Source organism: Pelobates fuscus, chromosome 3, assembly GCF_036172605.1.
Source record: "Pelobates fuscus isolate aPelFus1 chromosome 3, aPelFus1.pri, whole genome shotgun sequence".
NCBI lineage: Eukaryota > Metazoa > Chordata > Amphibia > Anura > Pelobatidae > Pelobates > Pelobates fuscus.
In genome coordinates this window covers 225627132-225650468 of record NC_086319.1, presented here as the reverse complement: position 1 = coordinate 225650468, position 23337 = coordinate 225627132, and the positions used below count along the sequence as shown (strand labels likewise).

At 40.7% G+C, this 23337-nt stretch overlaps 1 protein-coding gene across 6 annotated transcripts in view; it reads left to right on the top strand.

The window, feature by feature from the left end:
* Positions 1-23337, top strand: part of MAGI2 (membrane associated guanylate kinase, WW and PDZ domain containing 2) — a 1040513-nt gene that overhangs the window by 679503 nt on the left and 337673 nt on the right. For all 6 annotated transcript variants that reach the window (XM_063448170.1, XM_063448171.1, XM_063448169.1 and 3 more), the window contains one exon: positions 19458-19673. In XM_063448170.1, the coding sequence (XP_063304240.1) occupies positions 19458-19673 (216 nt within the window). The remainder of the gene's footprint in view (positions 1-19457; positions 19674-23337) is intronic.

Below are 23337 nucleotides of genomic sequence, written 5' to 3'. Positions count from 1 at the left end.
GTGTATGTCAGTGTATCTGAGCGTGTGTATCTGTCAGTCAAAGTGTGTGTTAGTCTTTAACAGGAAGAGGCTTGGCATTGACAGGAAGGGGTGGAGCAAATGTAAATTAGGGGGTGCCCGAGTTTCGTCATGTCTAGGGCAGCACAGATTCAAAATACACCACTGCATGTACCTGCCACCAATTTTAAGAGGATTATTTTGTGTTTTGTGCTATTTTTAAAATTTTGCTCATTTTGGTTTTGGTGACATTATACCACAGGAAAGTTTGGTCTGTAAGTAGCTAAAAGTTTTCTTAGAAGTGTGAAATGTCTGAAATGCCAGTATATCTCTTCTTCTAGGCAAACTGCTCTGGAGTTTGAACTATCGGTTTAGTGTTATAATGGAACTTGCTAATTATAAACAGGGTTACTTGGTAAAAAAAAAAAAAAAATGTGATCATCGTAAGCCAGGGTTCTGAAAAAAAAAAAAGGACAGGATAAATGTGATATGCATGGGCATCAGTGCAGTCAATACATGTAGAAATTATAATACATCAACTAGAACAGAGAGGATGCAAGGCTTTCATATTATTAATACTGTTTAAATAGGCCATTACAGGCTGTGGATCTCTGACTAAAGAAGTCATGGAGATGCCAACAATAAACTGGAATGCCAAATTTGAATGCGTTATTGTTACTACTGAGAGCCGTCACGAATGAGAATATGTATTTTGGTTTGGACACATTTTTTTCTTTTACTTGCTCATATACATGTATGGATGGGCTATTCATGAGAGAAATGTCTGTTAACGGACGAGTTAGCATCCATGCTTGTCACAATCATTTAGTGACCAGTCAGTAATTAGTAATTGTTCTTAACAATACTTAGTAGATGTTCTTAACAATAGTGTTTAATTGTTGCTTCTATGTTACGAACCTTAACTGGTAATTAGCATCTGCTGAAAGTTTAATTTAAAGTTTAAATGTCTTCAATGAAGATTAATACAAGAATATAAACTCAAAGTAACAGCTGGTTTCCATGCAAGACGGTGAAAATTACTACATATCTCAATCTCACTAAAAACCTCCCTCATCTAGGTATATAGAGGAAAAGACTTGTTCACAACTGCAAAGCTCAATAAAGCTGATATTAAAACATATGTATTCTGCTTTTAAATACATTTGAACATTAAAGCCTATTTCTAAGCATGGAGTATGTTGTTTTCTAATAAACACCTTTTCAATTTAGCATGTAACATCATTCCATGCTTAGATGGAATGTAACATTAAGGCAACATGTATAGGATGACTACCAGTAAAGTTCTAAACACCATTTTGTCCAATTTACAAAATGGTGGATGAGTTCCATTAATGTACCACATAAGCTCTAGAACTGGCAGATTTGAAGAGCAGTAAAATAATTTCAAAATATATACGTAGTAACATGTAACATGACATTATTTTTGTCAAGGAGCTGTTTTTTGTGTGGTTGTATTTCTCTTAATCATTTTTACTTTATTCAATTAAATCTACGATATTAACAAAAGTCTTTCCTGGTGAGTTTGTAGTTGGAATTATTTTTTTGTCTTGTTTTCTTTTTTTTTTTTTAGACTTTTGTAATTGTGTTCTCTGATGCTCAAGCATTTGACATTTGCTAATTTACTTTAAACCTCTAATCTATGTAGATTTGTTTTTTAAGTTGAATTTAACTGTAAAAACATATTAAGCCGAAGTCAATACAGTAGAGATGCATGTAATCAACACATAAATGTAACGATTACAAACAAACCGTCTTAAAGGTTTTCAGGAATACAAACCTGTATTCCTAAAGCTACAGAGCCCTGTTTGTGGATTTTATTTAGGTACCTCCCCCCTTTCCCATAACAATCTAAATTTTGCAGGGTTAAAATAAAATGCCCAGTGCACCCAGACCATTTCATAGAGATGAAGCAGTCTGGGTAACTTTAGTGTTCCTTTAAATCAGACATTTTCAAATATGAAAAAAAAAACATTGCAAGTCTTTCTCAAAACCTTTCCTGTATCTAAATGTACTAATTAGAATTAGTAAAACAGTTTTTACGTTAATGGCATGTTATCAGAACCACTAAATTGTAGTGAGTATTTTGATGTTAAAGTTGATAATTTAGATTTTTTGATAATTATTACAAAGTGAAAGGTCATGCTGTTCTGCCAGACCGTTATTGATGATATAAATAAATTATTTGGAATTTTATAAGCTGACCATATATATCAATACAATAACAAATGTAAGAAACTGATTTTGTTTTTAATTAATCGAGAGTTGAATTGGCATACATTCCACCATTGTTGAATTGCTCTTGAATTGTTATGTCTTTATTTAGCTAAATGTCCTAATATGTCCTCAATAGAAAATTAATTTATGATATAACATTTGAACACATTTTCTCAATATGTAGATAAAAGGTTTTTTTTTTTGTATTAATTTAGTATTTAATTCCTTGTCCACAGTGAAATAATAATAAACAGATATCAAAATGTAAACCATGAAGATAAATAATATAAATATAACAAGGGGTAAAAAGAATACATGCCTCAGCTATAGCATGTTGGTCTCCTATGATAGTTTTATAAGTGATGTCAATCTTGCATTCTCTGTACTTCTATATTTATTTTGATTGATGCTACACCTTGGTTTTTTTTTTACATGTTTATTGTTTAGCATAATTACATTGTTAGTATTTAATTTTTTTATTATATTCCATTCAATTGATTCCTCTTTAAATTGAACATGTTTTACTTCAACATACTGACAAGACTATTTTTAATATTTTTTTTTAATATCAAGGGATATTAAAATAGAGTTTTCACGTTTGAAATAAGAGTATTTGCATTTGCATTTCAGCAAATCGTAGATATCACTTATGTATGTTTTCTTTAATATAAATGATTACACTTTAATCTGCTAGTACAACTGTCATCAGAAGAGGCAGCCAGCAAATTTAATGCAAATGAACATATATTTCCCAAGAATTTACATACAAACTCCTTTAATGTCTCCTTATTGAAGTAAATTTTAACTCATCAGAGGAAAACTCCCTGTAGAAATTCCAGATGAGATGAGATGTGTCTCCATTGAAGTTAATGTCAAATCTCCATGAGTCAACTTTCAGCAGTAGAATGAATCATGGGAAAAGTTAGTTTGCATAAATGAGTACATGAGTTATTTAAATGAAACTCTATTTAGCAGAAAATATTAGACTACCCCCCTCCTTTTGTGCCATACGTTGACTTTAAAATTGAATCACGTTGAGCTCTTTCCTTATACGTGTAAATTGAATATAGTTACATGCTTTAATCAACAAAAATAATAATTAGAATAGATTGTTTTAGTGGATTTAACCCGTTAAGGACACATGACATGTGTGACATGTCATGATTATTATTATTATTATTATTATTGCCATTTATATAGCGCCAACAGATTCCGTAGCGCTTTACAATATTTTGAGAGGGGGGGGATGTAACAATAAATAAGACAATTGCAAGAAAACTTACAGGAATGATAGGTTGAAGAGGACCCTGCTCAAATGAGCTTACAGTCTATAGGAGGTGGGGTATTAGAAACATTAGGATAGGAAATATCAAGTAGGAGTGAAGCAGAGCTGGAGGAGAGAGCAAAGCACTATCCCATAGGAGAGCAAGCGACAGGTATGTAAGGGAGAGATTACTCTGGGAGGCCATACGCTTTCCTGAAGAGATGGGTTTTAAGGCCCTTCTTAAATGATTGAAGACTAGGGGAGAGTCTGATGGCAGTAGGCAAGTTATTCCATAGGAGAGGAGCCGCCCGTGAGAAGTCCTGCAAGCGTGAGTTGGCCGTACGGGTGCGAGCATCGGTCAGGAGGTGGTCGCGGGCAGAGCGGAGGGTACGAGGAGGGGCATACCTCTGGATCAGTGAAGAGATATAAGAGGGGTTGGAATTGTTCAGTGCTTTAAATGTATGGGTTAGCACTTTGAATTGACTCCTATAGGATACAGGGAGCCAATGTAAGGACTGGCAGAGGGGCGAGGTGTGAGAGGACCGACTGGATAGGAAAATCAGTCTAGCTGCAGCATTCATTACAGACTGTAGCGGGGCAGTATGGCTTTTGGGGAGACCAATCAGGAGAGGGTTACAGTAATCCATGCGGGAAATTACTAGAGCATGGACAAGCTCCTTGGTAGCATCTTGCGTAAGAAAGGGGCGGATGCGGGCTATGTTTTTGAGTTGGAACCTACAGGACTTGGCAACAAACTGGATGTGAGACTCAAAGGTGAGACCAGAGTCAAGTATGACGCCAAGACAGCGCGCTTGTAGGGATGGACTTATGTGGATATCACTGACTTGAAGGGAGAGTGAGAGAGGAGGATCAGTATTAGGAGGAGGAAAGACAAGGAGTTCAGTTTTTGAGAGGTTAAGTTTGAGAAAGCGTGACGACATCCAGTCAGAGATGGAAGAGAGGCAAGCAGTGACACGTTGCAGGATGGCCGGGGAGAGGTCCGGTGAGGAGAGGTATATCTGAGTGTCATCAGCGTACAGGTGGTAGTTGAATCCAAAAGAGGCAATAAGTTTTCCAAGAGAGGCAGTATAAAGAGAAAATAGAAGGGGACCAAGGACAGAGCCTTGGGGAACTCCAACCGAGACAGGGCGAGGGGAGGAGGTATCCTTGGAAAAGGAGACACTAAATGAGCGTTGGGAGAGATAGGAGGAAAACCAAGAGAGGACAGAGTCACAGAGACCGAGTGATTGAAGAGTTTGAAGGAGGAGAGCATGATCAACTGTGTCAAAGGCAGCAGAGAGGTCAAGGAGAATTAATATGGAGTAGTGACCTTTGGATTTAGCGGAGATTAGGTCATTAGTCACTTTGATAAGAGCGGTCTCAGTAGAGTGGAGAGGGCGGAAGCCAGACTGAAGAGGGTCAAGGAGAGAGTTGGAATTAAGGAAGTGAGACACACGGGTAAAGACAAGTCTTTCCAAAAGCTTTGATGAGTAAGGGAGCAGGGATATGGGACGATAGTTAGAGGGGGAGGACGGGTCAAGAGATGGTTTTTTCAGGATAGGTATTACAGTGGCATGTTTAAGGTCAGCAGGAACAGTGCCAGAAGAGAGAGAGCAGTTAAAGATGTGTGTTAGGATAGGCACAAGACAAGGGGAGAGAGATCTGATGAGGTGAGATGGGACAGGATCAAGTGGGCAAGTGGTGGGGCGAGAGGAATGGAGAAGTGCAGCCACCTCTTGTTCAGTAGCTGGGGAGAAAGTCTGAAGGGTAGGGAAAGCATGATTTATGTGTGGTAGAGAAAGAGAAAGGCAAGGAGGGGAGAATTGTTTCCTTAGCTGTTCAATCTTGTCAGTAAAGTAATATGCAAAGCTATCAGCTGTAAGGTTAGTTTGGGGGGTGGCCACAGCAGGGCGGAGAAGGGAATTAAAAGTGTCAAAGAGACGTCTGGGATTGCGGGAGCATGAACTAATGAGAGAGGAAAAGTAGGACTGTTTGGCGAGGGCAAGGGCTGCGCTGTACGAAAGCAACATGAATCTATAATGAAGATAGTCTGCCTGGGTGCGGGACTTCCTCCAGGAGCGTTCAGCACAGCGGGAGCAACTCTGCAGATAGCGTGTTGATTTATTATGCCAAGGTTGGGGTCGTGTTCTCCTCGTGGTGCATGTTTGGAGTGGGGCTGCAGTGTTCAAGGCAGATGTGAGGGTAGTGTTATATGTGGAGATGGCCAGTGAGGGACAGGAGAGGGAAGGGATGGATAGCAGTTGTGAATCAATTGCAAACGGTGTGTACTATAACCTTAATCCAAGTTAAGAATAAAGAATGTGCTATCACCAAGAGTGTACCTCACTCACTCAAAACAATAATACCAAAACAGAAATAGCAAATATGGCTAAACAAGCAATATCCACTAAAAAGAGGGATAGCACATCAAATAGAAGATACAACCTTAAAATAGGGCGGGATCTTGCAACAGATCTAGAACAAAATGGAACAATATGGTGAAGTATGAAAGGACAAAGAGTTAGATATCCAGGAGGTAGAAAACTTACAAAAAGTATAGTTGTTCTGCGCTTGTCTCCCTTACAGGGTATGTGTAGCAATTCAATGTCTGGCTTGTACGGTAAAAATCCTCCAGATATTAGATCCTCAAAGGGATACAAAAGGAATATACATAGAGTAGTACTGTACAAAAATATCAAAAGTTTATTTCACTGATTGTACTTACATCAAGGTAACAATCAGCGAGCATGTCTCCACTAGCAAGTGGACCAAGATGGTAAATGGATAGATATGCAGATGGTATATCAGCTGAAGTACCGTGTAAATACAGGAACAAATATAAATAAAAACAAATACAATAAAAATATATATAATATACTCAATCCAACGCGTTTCGTCTTAGAAGACTTCTTCAGGGATGTGAGTGCTGTTCCGAAAAGTTCTTGTTTTATATCCATGGCTCCAGGTGACTTCTATTTGGTATTCCGAAAAACAGCGGGATCGGGCACTTCCGGGTTTCCGTCATCCGCTTTCTCATTGGGCAATCTTAGATTGACGTCGTACGTCCTTACTGGCGTGTGCGTACTTCCGAGTTGTGAATCAATGTCAGCCGACAGCTGCTGGAGGTCAATAGAGTTAAGGTTCCTCCTGAGCTGAGGGGGGTTAGGCTGAGGTTGTTGGGTGAGGGGGTAATTGAGAGCAAACGATAAGAGGTGGTGATCAGAGAGAGGAAATGGAGTATTGCAGATATTAGATAATGTACATGAATAGGAGAAAATAAGGTCGAGGGTATTGCCAGCTACATGAGTGGGAGAATTAGCCCACTGCAATAGTCCAAGGGAGGAAGTAATTGAAAGTAGTTTAGAGGCTGCTGGGGTTAAAGGTGGGTTAATGGGAATATTGAAGTCTCCAAGAATTAGGGATGGAATGTTGAAAGAGAGGAAGTAGGGTAGCCAGGCAGCAAAGTGGTCAAGGAAGAGGAGAGGGGAACCAGGGGGACGATAGATGACGGCAATGTTAGCAGAGAAGGGTTTGAAAAGGCGAATTGAATGAATTTCGAATGATGGGAAAGAGAGGGAAGGGGGGGTGGGCAGGGTTTTAAAGGAGCAGTGGGGTGAGAGAAGAAAACCTACACCGCCGCCTTTAATCTCCGCTTGTCTTGGATTGTGGGTAAAGTGAAGACCACCAAAGGACAGTGAGGCAGGGGTAGCAGTATCCGAGGGAGAGAGCCATGTTTCTGTTAGTGCAAGTAGGTTTAGGGAGTGTGAGATAAATAGGTCATGGATGGAAGTAGATTTAAAGGTGCTGCACACAGAGCGTGCATTCCAGAGGGCAGCTTTAAAAGAGGAATTATAGTGAGATTTACATGGAATGGGTATTAGGTTGTTGTGGTTTCTGGTGTTTGAACCAGGTGGCTGAGTAGTGGAGGGACCAGGGTTTGGAGAGACATCACCTGCTGCTAGGAGTAGTAGGATGGAAAGGAAGAGAAGGTGCGAGTAAGATTTAAATGTTGGAGATGAGAGCTTGTATTTAAGGGATTTAGGAGGGGTGTGTGGAGAAAGGCTGGATAAATATGAGTAAAGTGCATGTGATGAATACAGAGATGAGGGGAGCACAGAGATGATTCCCTTTTATTACAGAAGTTTGGTCCTTAAGGGGTTAAATCAGTTTACACACATATGCACAGTATCAGGGATTTGGAAGGACTGCAGATAATTAAATAAGACAAAACACCTTGGAAATTCATAACCTATAAATGTGAAAAAACACAAAACACATACTGTATGTAAGAGAGTAATTGAGTTTACATATGTATACTTGTTGTTAGGCAAACTAGTATGTACACTATCTATTCAATCTTACTGTGATAAATAAACTAGACTTGTATATTTCAGTGAGAGAAAAAATGGAAATTTGGCAAAATGATATTCAGAAGTGTAAAACAAACAACTGTCATTACTGGGTTAAAATTTGGATCTTCTTTGTTTTTTGCATAGCAATTTTCTCCCCCGTGTTGACAACTAGTAGAGGTTTAAAGGTAATCAAAGCGCTAAGCCTTTGTAATATTTTTTTCCCCTGCTAATGTAAATCCCATAGGTTCCTGGTATTACAAGTTTCCATTAAAGTATGTTCTTGTAGCAGAGGTTTAGATTTGAATTGACATGTAAGTGTTCCCTAGAGAAATAATAGAGAAATCTCAATTTACGCGTTTTGGTCCAACCACAGTTCAATCAAGCAATGTCATGCTACCATTTTAAGTTTATCTTTAAACCTTTAAAACACCACTGTGTTGTGTGCTACATGACAAGTGGGAAATCACTGTAGCTTAAGATGATTCTAGTATTTAGTTATAAATCTTTATTTATCAACTTTTGTATTATTTCCCTGTTATGTCATTAAATATATTTTTTTTTTAATTCAAATGTGTATTTTTAAAAGGAGCACTATATGGTCAGGAACACAAACATGTTAAAACCACCATCTAGCACCCCCTGGCCTCCTCTTGCCCCCCAAAATATAGTAACAACATTTCTTGTATACAAGTCTGCAGCTCCTGGCTCTGCCCCTGTTTGCCTGTGAACTGCCTCTGTCTGCTGACATCATCAAAAGTGGTGGTCAGAACCAATAACAATGCTTCTCCATAGGATAGGCTGAGACTGTCAAGGAGATAGATCAGGGGCAGAGCCAGCGCAAGTCAAACACAGCCCTGGCCAATCAGCATCTCAGTTCAGTGTCTGCATGCAGAGGTTGGAGACATTGAATGGCAGAGCTGCTTACTCTGCAGTTATCACGAGGCTGAAATTTAAACACTGCATTTTCTCAGTTTACAGCAAAAAGCCAGAAGGTAATGATTCTTCTCACCAGAACAAATGCAATAAGTTGTAGTTGTTCTGGTGACTATAGTGTCCCTTTTAAGTACGTTTTTACGTAGGCATCTTACACCAATGACAATTTAAGAGAGCTTGCAGGCCTTGTCTTGCAAACCAAAGCCAGTCCATGGCAGAGAGGTAAAACATCTGAAGACAATCTGCATTGTAAAACATTTTTTCTTTTATATGAATCCTTTCTCTGCTGATTGCTTCTTAAACTAAACTTGTTATTTGAAAAATTATATGCACAGCTAGTATATGAACTGTATAAATAGCTTTTCAAATATTTCTAAAAGTATGTTCTTTTTAAAAAATGATTATTATTATTTCTAGCATGTATAGACAACATGTTCCTCAATGCTTTACAATTATACAAAGGGCATATCTGACAAGTAAATGAGCTCTGCTCAAACAAGCTTACAATCTATGAATAACAATTGTTTTCTCTACTTAGCTATCATTTATAGAAATATCAGGGGGTTGACATTTTGGATATCATATAGTATGTTATATCTTCTAATATTTATTTATTTATTTTAGGAGAAAAATAATCATTGTCAGTAGCTGTAACAAAAATAAATAATTCAAACTGGACAAATACCAGTAATGGTTATATGTAAAGGACTGTATACCATGTTGTGGCAAAACAGATTCTATCCAAAATACCACCAAAATATTCACTGATTAGCCATAACATCGAAGCCACTGACAGGTGAAGTGAATAACGTTAATTATATAATTACAATGGTACTTGTCAATGGGTGGGATGTATTAGGCAGCAAGTAGCCAGTCAGTTTGAAGAACGTTGAGCTAATGTGTTGGAAGCAGGAAAAATTGGCAAGTGACTTTAACAAGGGCCACATAGTAATGACTAGAGAACTGGGTCAAAGCATCTGGAAAATTGTAAGCCTTGTAACCCTGGTATGCAGTGGTTAGTATCTACTAAAAGTGTTGCAAGAAAAATCAACCAGTGAACCGGCATCAGGGTCATGGACGCCCAAGGCTCATTGATTCATGTGGGGAGCGAAGGCTAGCCCTTCTGGTCCATTCACACAAAAGTGCTACTGTGGCTCGAGTTGGCGAAAAACGTAATGCTGGCCATGATAGAAAGACATCAGAACACAAATGCAACACAGTTTGCTGTGTATGGGACTGCATAGCCTATGATAGCCCCTGTCCACCACTGAAAGCTCCTTCAATGGAAATGTGAACATCTGACCTGGACCATGGAGCAAAGGAAGAAGATTACCTGGTCTGATAAATCACATTTTCTTTTAGATAAGGTGGATGGCTGGTGCGTGTCCGTTGTTTAGCTTGGGAAAAGATGGCAGCAGGATGCACTATGGATAGATGGCCCAAAATGTAGATCCCCAGATGTTGTTGAACTACATCTACCAATATGCTTTGCATGCCTTTGGAATGCCTTTAGAATAGCAAGGCATCATGGAAGCTGTAGGTTTAAAAGATCTGGGGATTTACCTTTTGGGCACTCCTGACCTAGAGAATGCTCATTGTACCCCTCCAAACCTCTGCTTTTGTATAATAATGGAGGCGAAGGGACATGGATTTTATAGTCCATTTTCCCAATGCATACAGGTGGTTATGAGTCCAGTTGGAGAAATGTGTTTCTCAAACAGGTGAAGATTAGTGCTGGAGCTGAGGATGAGGTACGTTGTTTTTAATGTAGAGTACACTCTGCCATGCTTTGCCAAACTGAATCTGCCCTGTGTATACATACACATGGTAGGAGGAAGAGGGTTAATTAGTTTGTTTTGTAAGGAGCTGTCAAAGTATGTTTTATTATTTATTTTATAATACTTTTAGGTGTTCTTGCATAGCGACGTGTGTATGCATTTGTTAAATGAATTTGTTAAACATGTGTGGGGAAAAGAAACTCTGAATAATTAGTTACCGTTTTTAGTTTATTGTACTTGGAGGTAAATTGATAAATGGTACAGAAGTCTCTCCCTGAACACTTTGACCTTACCAACTTGATTCTAAGAACTAGGCTTGCAAGATTGATCAGTAAGCAGAACATGAGTGAAATACTATTGTTCAAAATGTGCCATCTGTCAGGGCAGTGGTTAGATTTAAGGCATGGGTACACAGAAGGCTAGCAAAATGGCTCAGAGCTCATTTTCCAGAGTAAATTTCCCAAGATACCAGTCATCAGTAAGTGACAAAACAAAACTTCAGCATCAAGATAACTAAACTTCTCCCTGATTTATGTGCCTATAATTAACATAACAGATTTGTACAGGCATTCCCCATGACAACTGCAACATGTTTGGTAAAGTAAACATTCTTTAAAAGTCATTGATTCCTTGATGTAACTACATTGTATTTCAGATAGTCTGCCTGTGACCTTCACAAACTTGGTGTAGCAACTATTCATGAAAAACAATAATGTATTTTGATGTATCTCATTTTTAAGAGTCATGTTTCCATTTCATAGTGTATCTATAAAAAATGTTATTTTGTTCTTAAAGAGACTCTCTAAGCAATGTTGTTGCCTCTATCTCCTAGTACATGATTCTTTAAATTGTTGCAATTTGCAACTGGGTACAAGTCTGCCATTTCAGAATGATGTATATATATAAAACAAAAACAAAAAGCCAGCTGTACTGCTGTGCCCGCAGAAAACATTTATTCAGTGTACGCTCCCTGTGTGGACACAGACCATTTAGGCCCTCACCTCCCTCTCACAGGCTACCAGAAAGAGTACAGGCTGGGTGAATGCATGGTCAGTGGATCACATAAATACTGTGCCCAGCTTATATCCAAATTTGTGAAGGGAACTGTCAGTAAACAGACATAGTGTGGTTGTTATTAAATTATTTGTGGAAAAGACCTATTCACAGGGTATGAGTTACATAGCACATACACCTTTTGACAGACAGGGGCTTATGGAATATAAGGTCCCACAAGCCAGAATGAAGGGCTCTTGATTGGCAGAATCTTTTCCAGGTCTGAGCAGAACTCCATCTTGCTGCTGCTTGTCTGTGCATAGCGGGAATTTCAGTCCTCAAGACAACCCTCTTCTGCTGCTGACTCTTTTAATGGGATTTTAGTTATGCTAGTGGCAAATAATAGGTTGATCCTAAATACAGAACTAAAAAAAAGATTGTTTTACACTTAGATGAGAGTTTCTGAATGGGTTATTGCATCCTCATCCTAACTCTTTTTTGCAGCATTGACCATGTAATTGTTTTTATATACTTTTATGATACGATATATATATATTTGTGTAAGGGGCAAATAGCCGTATATGGAGTAAGGATCCAGCATAAGCGTAGGATAGTATAAAGGGAGCAAGTCGGTTGTGGTGTGCCGAGACCGACGATACGGTAGGCCTGTAAATAAAGAGGGCCCACCAAGGAGTAAGAAAGTAAAGTAAATGGAAAGAAAAGAGAAAGTGTTGAAATGAGGAGTGGGTGGGAGGGTCATTCTGATGCTGACCTCAAGCGATATGAGTCAGGTAAGGGGTGTCCCTTATATAGGGGAGTGAATTAATTTAAGCCCCTCCCACAAATACAGGCCAAACGGCCTTAATACTTGTGTAAGGGGCAAATAGCCGTATATGGAGTAAGGATCCAGCATAAGCGTAGGATAGTATAAAGGGAGCAAGTCGGTTGTGGTGTGCCGAGACCGACGATACGGTAGGCCTGTAAATAAAGAGGGCAAAAATGAATAATCAAAGATTTAATACAGTCAACAAATATATACAAATTAACCAGACATTTCCTTAAATGCATTACAGTATTTAATTCCTGGAAGAGTTTTGAAGGTAGGAATCTAGGACCGAAAGTGAACACCATTTGTTGTGGGTAGGATAGTATGTTATCTCTACTGTTGGTCCGTGTTGACTCGTTTCGGAATGTGGTAGAGCCAATAGGTAATGAAATATGTGTTTACGTACGTGGGATCGTGGAAGACAATGATCTGTCTGAGTGGTGGTGATGGTAGTGAATTCTCTGGCCTGAGAAAGGCATAAAAGGCAATGTGCATGGCTGGTAATGGCCGACTTGGTAGTATAATTGAATGGTTGTAGATCTAATAGGTCCGATAAGGATGAAAAGTTGGATGGCTATTGGTAATCTCTGAGAGGAACGTGGGAGAATGGATTCCTGAAAACCTCTGAGTATATTCTTGTCTGGTATGATAGCATGAAGTTATGGTAGTTTTGGCCATAGGTTATCCTGTGTTGTTGAATGCCTGTAAACTATATAATTAATGGTGTGTGAGATAGTTTAAGGTGGCAAAAAGAAGCAAAACCTAGGAGAAATGTTATGACACAGGTTGAGCTATGTCGTGTTCCAATGAGATTCTTTAAGCCAGGTGAAAAGCTGTGTTATGTGTTCTACAAGTATGGGACGAAAGTGCTAGGTGGGATAGTGCATGCTATGCTGCATGAGTATGTCTAATCCATGATTTTGCCTCTGGAACGAAAGCGTGGCCGTGACTGTATGGGCGGCTGTAGGAAGCGTATGATGAACATGCCTGGAATATAAATGAGACAATTATCGGCAGGGATGTATACCCCCGTCTGGTACATGAAAGTGAAATGTGATAAGTGGCCAACCAAGTGAGTTCCCCAGAAATATCATGACCTTATGGATGAGTAGTGGCGATTGTTGATGATATGACATGTGCCTAGTTGTCAGAGTAATAACGGATTGATGACCCTGACCATGATTTACCCCATGCCACAGCAGCTGCTACAATGGGGTAGATCTCCCAAAGGGGCTGAGGTGGTGGAAAAATTTCCAAACCTGGATGCCATGGCCAACAGCTCCAAAGCAATCGTTCCCGGTAGATCGCTGCCAAACCCGTGGTAGACGCCGCGTCTGACCATCTGGTTAGAGAAGTGTCAGACAATCCTGGAAGGAACATGCTTTTACCATGCCAAGTGGTTAAGAAATTCCCCCCCATGTGCAGGTCTGCTGTTGCTGAGGTGTCTAGGGACATCCTCTGATCATCATGTTGGAAGTGTGGAAAAAAGGGGAAAGTACTCTGGATGTGAAAGCGTGGTCTTGTGGTATGATTGGCATGGCAAAATTAAGGAACCTGGTAGGGATTGTAGTTCCTTGCAGTTGTAATTACTAAGCAGGAGGTAGTGATTGATGTAGATGAGAATGTTCCCTATTTGTCTTGTGGTAACTTGCGTGTATGGATGCCGACTCAAGTCATATGCCCAGTAATGTGATGATAGTGTCTGGGCCTTCTGTTTCTTATGGGGTACTGGGACGCCCAAGTGGTCAACCAGACTAAGCTGCCGTGAGGCTTCTAGTGAAAAATATGTTATCTTTGATCAACAAGAAGTCTTCTAGATAGTGTATGACTGTAAGACCTCTGGATATGTTATCATAACCAGCACAGAGTATCTGCGAATATCGATAGTAGGCTAATCTGTAGCTCGAAAGTTGAGCGGGGAAAGGATTGCCCAATTTATGGGCAGTGCCTATGGGTAAGTGCCAGTGTGTAGGGTAGATGGTAGCCGTTTACTGCGTTGATGATATTGGTCTTACTTAACCAAGCTTCAACCCATGCTTGAGTGATAGCTGTAAAGGTAGATCAATGGTGTTGTATAGTAAGAAAACTCCTCGGAGGGTATGAGGGAGTTGAGACTGGGGTAGCGGAGGTGTGTGGTGCCAATAAGTCTATGGTTAGTCTTTGTTTAAGGGAAGATTCCTTGTGACAATACAAATGTGTTTGTGTTTGGTGCCCTGCTGTAAATGGTGGAGATTGGAAGACCCCTCTGCAAATCTTGGCTATGAGTGTGTTTACAGCCAATGGTTTTGTTGTGCTGACTGTAAGTGAGGGCATGCTATATTCCTTGAAGGTGTGTTTATGATACCTGTATGGGAGCCCTTTGAAGCTCCAGAGCTTTAGTAAATCTACTACAAGTCTGGAAGGGTGATGAGTCAGTAGTGTTGAAAATGCATTGGTGTGTACAGATGGTGAGTACGTTATTTGTAAGTTGTATTGGGACACATGGTTTGTCATGTGCCCTGAACCATTTGAACATATATGCAACAGTCTATATGCAATGCAACTACTCATATCAATGGTCTCTGGTAGTTCAGAGGTGCTGGTACCTGGAGCCTGAGAGCGCTCGTCCATTTGTTTGGGACAAAATCCCTTCTGTATGGGTACCTGCAAAAATAAACATCTCTACATATTCCAATTGCCAACCCAACCAAGGGATGGTCAGTTCCCGATTTACCTGGAATCCCTGGATCTGACCACCACAGATACATCATCATACATATATATGCCTTGCTTCCCCAATGTGCTGACATCATACGTGCAGGGTTAACGTCTTGTGTGTCATAAGAATTGATTGTACCAGGTAACCGAGTTTTGGTTGGTGCTGGTTGTACAGTAGCGTGAGGCCCAGCCTTGTGAGGGCTGTGGTCACCAACTCGAGATTGCCAGTCTGTCATAATTTTTTTGGCTCATGAGTTTATGAGTGAGGCTAGTATAGCCTGGGTGTCACCTGAGTTGATGTAGCTGGGCCTTCCCCTGCCTCCGTGTTGTCCGTTGATGTATGGAGGAGTTTGAACAACTCTGCTTTCCTTGCTGTAGCAGGGTAGGGGATTTGTCACCTCCTTAGGTCGGTGGTAATGTGTGGGATCGTCCAGGATCTGATTGCTGCTGGACTAGCAACATCTCCTCTGTTTGAAGGTGTATCAATTCTAGCCGGGGTGCTAGGAAGAGGTGATTCTTCACCATCTTTTTGAGAAATACTTAAATAACAATAAAGACTGCAATTATTATTTGTACCCAGGGTTCTTGTACTGGCTTGCTAGCTAAGCCGTAAGGCGAAACGATTAGGCTTGGTGTTTTTTGGTGACTGGTGAGGCCCTGCTAGTTGCCAAGTGGCTTGAGAGGCTCTATCTATGCTTGGCGCGAGGGGAGTTTGAGTGGCCACCGAACGTTGTGGCAGGAGTTGGCCTCTCGGTGACAGTAACCAGAAAATAGGAAGGGGAGTGACAGGTGAGGCCCTCTCTATGATACAATGCGAGGCGGCTAGCTCACGAGTGGCCCGAGGGGTGTATGCCTCCGAGTGTGAGGCGGGGTGTTGGCCTCGCGGGACCACTAACCGAAGCATAATGCAGAGAGAAAAAAGGGGGTAATACCTATTGGGCCCTAGAACCCTAATTGCCAGTATACTATTACTATTCCAGGGAAGGTAAGAGATGAATAACTACGTGAGCAGGTGAATGTACTTGGTAGTATGGAATTGAACCTGACAATCCCTATAGGTTTTTTAGTAGTAACAGTAACCTGAATGGATAAACTGTATGGCATTAGGAAATATGGCATAGACCAAGCTTATCTTAATACGTACAGTATATGTGAAAAGTAAAGTGCCGTGATGTGTAAATATTAAACATCGTAGCCATACTGGTTAAATATGTATCAATCTTAACCCATTAAGTGCCGTATGTACAAGTGAAAATGTGGTAGGTCTCCACCTTGTATGTTGTATGTCCCCTTGCTAGGGGAAAGTCTGTTGCATGAGCAGCGTGCTGTGAAAAATGTATGTGAACTATATTACCAGTTACGTATATACAGATGCGTCTGCTATTGTGTAATAATATATGTATTTATACCAGATGTTGATATAGTGCTTGCTATGTGAATTGTTGGATGTCTTATTGAATGGTAGGGGTCAGTGAACATGGTGTTGCAAAATGCAAGTGCACTGGAGATCTGCCGAGTGCCCTATAGGTGGCAGTGTAGTTGGATACTGATTGGTATGTGAAATGTTGTTTGTCTGTTGACCTATAGGTGTCAGTGTTTTGGTGTTTGTAAAACCCCATGAAAATTGTCAATGTACTTGACAGACCTGTAGGTGGCAGTGTTGATAGAACCACTGTTGGTCTTGATGTGAAATGTAAATTATTGTGAATTAAACCTGAAGTTGAGCCCGTGCTGGAGTTTAATTTATGGTTTATGGTTATGTTTAAAACAATCTTATGTGTAATTTATATTGGCTGGTAAATTGTATAGGACATGTGAAGACAGTTTTGCTGTTAACCAGTAGGGGTCAGAAATGCTGATTGTATGTTAAAATACCCTTTAACCCCTTAAGGACCAAACTTCTGGAATAAAAGGGGATCATTACATGTCACACATATCATGTGTCCTTAAGGGGTTAATCCTACCGTTTGACAGATAGGAGTCAGTATAAAAGCGAAAATGCTGTAGTTAGTTTGTTTGCTTATGAAGTGAAATAAAGTCTGAGAAGCCTATAGTATACCGATTGACCGGTAGGGGTCAGCATGTAGGCGAAAATGCTGTGGTTAGTTGGTTTGTACATGAAGTGCCATAATGTCTGAGAAGCCTGTAGTACACTGAATGACCGGTAGGGGTCAGTGTGTAGGCGCAAATGCAGTGGTTCGTTGGTTTGTACATGAAATGCAATAATGTCTGAGAAGCCTGTAGTACACTGAATGACTGGTAGGGGTCAGTGTGTAGGTGAAAATGCAGTGGTTTATTGTTTTGTACATGAAAAGCAAAAACGTCTAAGAAGCCTGTAGTACACCGAATGACTGATAGGGGTCAGTGTGTAGGTGAAAAATGCAGTGTTTTGTTGGTTTGTACATGAAATGCAATAATGTCTGAGAAGCCTGTAGTACACCAAAAGACCAGTAGGGGTCAGTGTGTAGGCGAAAAAAAAAGAGTTGTTCGTTGATTTGTACATGAAATGCGATAATATCTAAGAAGCCTGTAGTACACCAAAAACCGGTAGGGGTCAGTGTGTAGGTGAAAATGCAGTGGTTTATTGGTTTGTATATGAAAATGCAAAAAACGTCTAAGACGCCTGTAGTACATCGAATGACCGATAGGTGTCAGTGTGTAGGTGAAAAATGCGGTGGTTGGTTGGTTTTGCATGAAATGCAATAATGACTGAGAAGCCTGTAGTACACTGAATGACCGGTAGGGGTCAGTGTGCAGACGAAAATGCAGTGGTTTGATGGTTTGTACATGAAATGCAATAAGGTCTGAGAAGCCTGTAGTACACCGAATGGCCGGTAGGGGTCAGTGTGTAGGCGAAAATGCAGTGGTTCGTTGGTTTGTACATGAAATGCGATAATGTCTAAGAAGCCTATAGTACACTGAATGACCGGTAGGGGTCAGTGTGTAGGCGAAAATGCAGTGGTTTGTTGGTTTGTACATGAAATGTGATTATGTCTAAGAAGCCTGTAGTACACCCAAAGACCGGTAGGGGGTTTAAACAAATGATATGCATGAACATGCAATAGTTTTAGAACAGACTTAGACAAAATGCAGCCGTAAAATGAGGACCTGACCCGTGAATGGTGCCGTGGGACTGATGCCTGGCGTAACGGGTAGGTCGACTTACGGTTTGTGAGTCACTTGGGCACCATCCACGGCGATGGATTGAAGAAAGAAGGTGGTAGGCCGGAAAAGCCTGTGGCTGGATTCCTGACACAGCTCTGCTTAGAAAACCTCATGGAGTAATCAGGTAAAATGGCGTCTGGGTGACCCGGAAGTGGAAATCATTCTGATGCTGACCTCAAGCGATATGAGTCAGGTAAGGGGTGTCCCTTATATAGGGGAGTGAATTAATTTAAGCCCCTCCCACAAATACAGGCCAAACGGCCTTAATACATATATATATATATATATATATATATATATACATACAATAAACTATATATATATATATATATATATATATATATATATATATATATATATATATATATATATATATATATATATATATATATATATAGTAAGCTCATCTGAGACAAAATAACTCAAGATACCTGGAGAGAAATTGACTCAAAGAAGGACTTTGGGACAAAGCAAATCATACCCACTGTGAGACAAAGCTTCCAGTGGGAAATAAAGTACTGGGGAAATATGGGGCGAGCAAGGATTGTACGGGGAACTGAAAATATCAGTTTTCATTGAATATACAGCAGAATCAACAGCATGGCCATTATATAACACACATGTATACAATGCCCTGTCAGAAGACAGTTAAAAAGTCAAAGTGTATATTTGTTAATCAAAGCACATGTATTATATAAAATGAAGGCCACATATAAAAGGCTAATAAACAAAATAATACCTATTTTATATGCCAGTTTCAGAAATATTATGTCAAATGCAACTTTTGACAGATGTAACTGATGGGTAATGGATGCTAAATGAACGCTTTATTTGATACTGTTAGGTCATTCTTTCAAACATTGGTAAGCAGACTCTTTTCAGACAGTTTTGTGTAGTTCCTATTAGACATTAAAAGCATGACATGCATGATAAAAAATAATATAATGGGTAAAACGGAATTTTGAAAAAAATAATTAAAATAAAGAGTCATGTTTTTTTTTCCCATTTACTTTAATGGATAAACACAGAAAAGAATTGGGACTGGAGGCTAGATTGCTGCTTGTAGGCTAAAGGTTTATGTACAATATGTACCATTTCAATTAAGTAGTTTATAGTCTTTGTATGGTTTCTTTAGAATTCTTGATTTGCTTGTTGAAATGAGCTCCCTTTCTTCCGTTTCTTTTATAATAAATTATGTTGTCGTTGTTTGTTCACAGAAAATTATTACGGCACTCCAAAACCTCCGGCTGAACCTGCTCCGCTTTTATTAAATGCAACAGACCATATTTTTCCTGGTGGCATTCCAAGAGTCGAGGGAAAACGCAAACGCAATAAATCTGTGAGCAACATGGAAAAGACCGGTATTGACCCTCCCGAGGAGGAGGAAGAGGAAAGGCCTGTTGTCAATGGAAATGGTGTTGCAGTAACGCCAGGTATGAATATTTAAAATTAAATATTGCTACATTTCTCTCTCTTTTTGACATTCTTTTTACTTTGTCAACTTTTTCTGGTTTTCAAACCGAAAAAATAGTACTGGCAATCAATGAAGTACTTGATCAGAATATAACATTTAACATATGAAAAGTAGAGATGCGGTGTATCAATGAATTGTTGTTAGTGCCATGGATTGAGTTATTGTATCTTATGACTGATTCAGCTGCCTTATTGGGAACAGTATAAAGTGGTCAAATGGTGTATATTGTTGTGGAGAGATGTATGTCAGGGGAGGAATATCCTGAGTTAGGAAATTAACAGTAATAGGTGCTAGGCATTACTAAAAACAGAGATGGGAAGAGATGTGGAAGAGGGAGCAGAAGCATTAACAAGTAGGATAAAGCACCAATACATGTTGTGTAGTGTTCACAGTGGCGTGGGCTCACAGCTTTCCTCGTGTGAAGATCCAACCAGGGATGCTACATCAATTGATAACATTTATGTTATATTTTGCTATAAAATGTAAAATGGACTGTTTTATTTTTACAAACCTTGAACTAATCTGTGCTTAATAAGATATGTATATTATTTTCTGTACAGGGACACCCCATGCACCAAAACAACTTTATCTAAATTAAGTTGTTATAGTACCCAGATGTCGACGGAGGCACTCTTACCTAAAGGGGTTACACCATTCTTGAATGGTTTAACCTAAAAGTTGCCTCCAGCAGTGATCTCCACTCCATTGGGCATCATCCGGCTTTTGAATTTTCAGATTAGATTTGACATAGGTTGATTTTGGCTGACCTATTCAACGTTGAGATCTATAATATGGTATTTTTTATTTTGTCTGTGTTGTTATATTGGATATAACAAGACAGTGCCCATGTTCTACTTTTTTTTTGTTTTAATAAGGGTACTGTTAGTGTCTAGAGTTAATATATATTATTGCTTTGTTTTGTTTATTTTAATTCTTGATAATATAAGAAGCTAAGGACTAATTTTGTCTTGAATTGTCCCAATATGTACTCTGATATTATGCTAATCATATTTTTTCCTAAGCACCTTCCTTGCATCCCTAACTACACAGTTTTCTAGGTGCCATTTCTTTACATTCTTTATCTGTTCATTTTCTTGTATCCTAGACTGATCCTCTTATATGACATTGGCTGACAACTTGACCTTGTCTATGCCCCTGGCTCCCTTGTGCCTCTAGCATGTGCATGACCTTGAATGTGGCCACACAAATCCAGAAGAGAAATTATTTTGTTATTTCATTAATGCTGAGAGGCTCCTCAAACTTGACGTGTCATGTATCATTTTGTTTAAAAATAAGCAGATTTACAAAACACTGTTTGCATTCATCAATATACATATTATTGATTTAAATACTTTGTGCAATGCTTTTTATTTCTCTCCTAATGTTTGTGAAAAAGAGTTTCACGTAAGCATTTTAAAGCATAGTGTAGCCAAGTGTAGCCATGCTTTGATTTAAATGTGTAGCCAGGGCCGGTGCAAGGATTTTTGCCGCCCTAGGCAAAAGTAAAGTTTGCCGCCCCCTCTCCCCCCCCCCTACATTAAAAGGCCTGAAGGGACAGGCTATAGGCACCAGAACCACTACATTAAGCTGCAGTGGTTCTGGGGACTATAGTGTTTCTTTAATGTGAGGTAAATTAGAGATTAGTGCCACAAATAATATACTAGATTGCCTACTTACAACCAGATGAGGATGATGATGGGCTCTAGCTGCAGTCTGGCTCCACTGGTCTGGTGTAGAACAGGATCTATGGAGGATGTTTGTAACTGTGGTCACAAAAATCAATGTTCTGGGAGAACGGGAAGCAGCTCAATTTTTGGGGGGCCCTTTACACAGCTCAAGGTCTGGGTCCCAGGGTCCACCAATGAGTTTGTTCACAAGGGGTGGAATGTGTAGGGGATGTCCTGATTTGTATGTAAGGAATGCATTGTGTGAATTTGTGTTTGTTTGTGTAAGGGCTGCAAGGTGTGTTTCTGTGTATGTAAGGGATGAAGTGTGTGAGTCTGTAAGGGGTGCTTTGAGTGTGTGTAAGGAATGGATTGTGTGTTTCTGTGTGTGTAAGGGATGCATTGTGTGTAAGGGTTGCATTGCGTGTGTGTGTGTGTGTAATGCATTGTGTGTTTTTCTGTGTGCAAGGGGTGCATTGTCTTTGTGTGTAAGGGGTGCATTGGTTGTGATTGTGTGTGTGTGTGTGTGATGAATGTCAATCTCTCCCCCCTCCCTTGTCACTCTCATTCCCCCTCCCTCCCCTGTCACTCCCCCCTCCCTGTCAATTTCTCTCTCCCCGTCAATCCCCCTCCCTGTCAATGTCTCGCCCCCCTCCCTGTCAGTTTCTTTCTCCCCCCTCCCTCCCTGTTTCTCCCCCCTGTTTCTTCCCCCCTGTTTCTTTCTCTCCCCCCTCCCTCCCTGTTTCTTTCTCTCCCCCCTCCCTCCCTGTTTCTTTCTCCCCCCCTCCCTCCGTTTCTTTCTCTCCCCCCTCCCTGTTTCTTTCTCCCCCCCTCCCTCCCTGTTTCTTTCTATCCCCCCTCCCTGTTTCTTGCTCTCCCCCCCTCCCTCCCTGTTTCTTTCTATCCCCCCTCCCTGTTTCTTGCTCTCCCCCCCTCCCTGTTTCTTGCTCTCCCCCCCTCCCCTACCTATGATCTAGTGTGGCCGAGCGCGGTATGGTCCGTGGGTACAGGGAGCTTTTGTTTCCTGTACCCGGCCGGACTAAAAGGAAGTGAACACTCATCGTTCACTTCCTGTTAGTCCGGCCGGGTACAGGAGACAGATGCTCCATGTACCCGCGGACCATACCGCGCTCGGCCACGCTACAGTGAGGGAGTGACAGGAGGGAGCGCTGAGCGCTTCCCTCCTGTCAGCCCCTCTCCTCATGCTGCGCCCGGGCAGTGCGCCCTCATGGACGCACCAGCCCGGGCAAGGCTGCAGCCGCCTGAGGCTCTTTACAGAGCGCTTGGGCGGCTGCAGCATTACGGGGACCGGCGCTCCTGGCGGCGCCCCTTCCCAGAGGGTGCCCTAGGCGGCTGTCTAGTCCGCCTAACAGGTAGCGCCGGCCCTGTGTGTAGCTTTAAGCACTTTTGCCTTGTTAGAACATGTTTACATTGAATTGGTCTGTGCACGATTGACAGGGTTAATGCATTGCTTCCTGGATAGTTGATAGACATGGTGTGGTCTGAGCTTCCCAGTTAAGATTGAATTGGTATGAATGCCAGATTGTTTCTCGGTTCCAAAATGTACATATATTAAAGGAACACTTCAGCATTAGAAGAACATACATTTATTTATAATGCCGGTGTATCGTGGAGTCTCCTGTGTTGCCTTCTACACCCCAAGAATCGACATCCACACTAGTAGCCCAATTAGGTGTAGTGTTAATAGGGACCAGAGTTCCAGAGATAATGTATATTTGGAATGTATATAGGTGTGCGATACGGGTCCGTTGGAGTGAGGATTGTGTGGGTTGCGGTGCGCTCCGGGAGGTGTGTAACGTTGAACGATGCGGTGTGTATGCAAGGGAGGGGGGTGGGGAGGGGGGCGTGAGTCCAAAGCTGCCGTACACGTTCACCGCCTGCGCTAGCGGTTACCTTGCTTACCCTCGTCATGTGGGTCTGTCAGGGTCATATTTAACC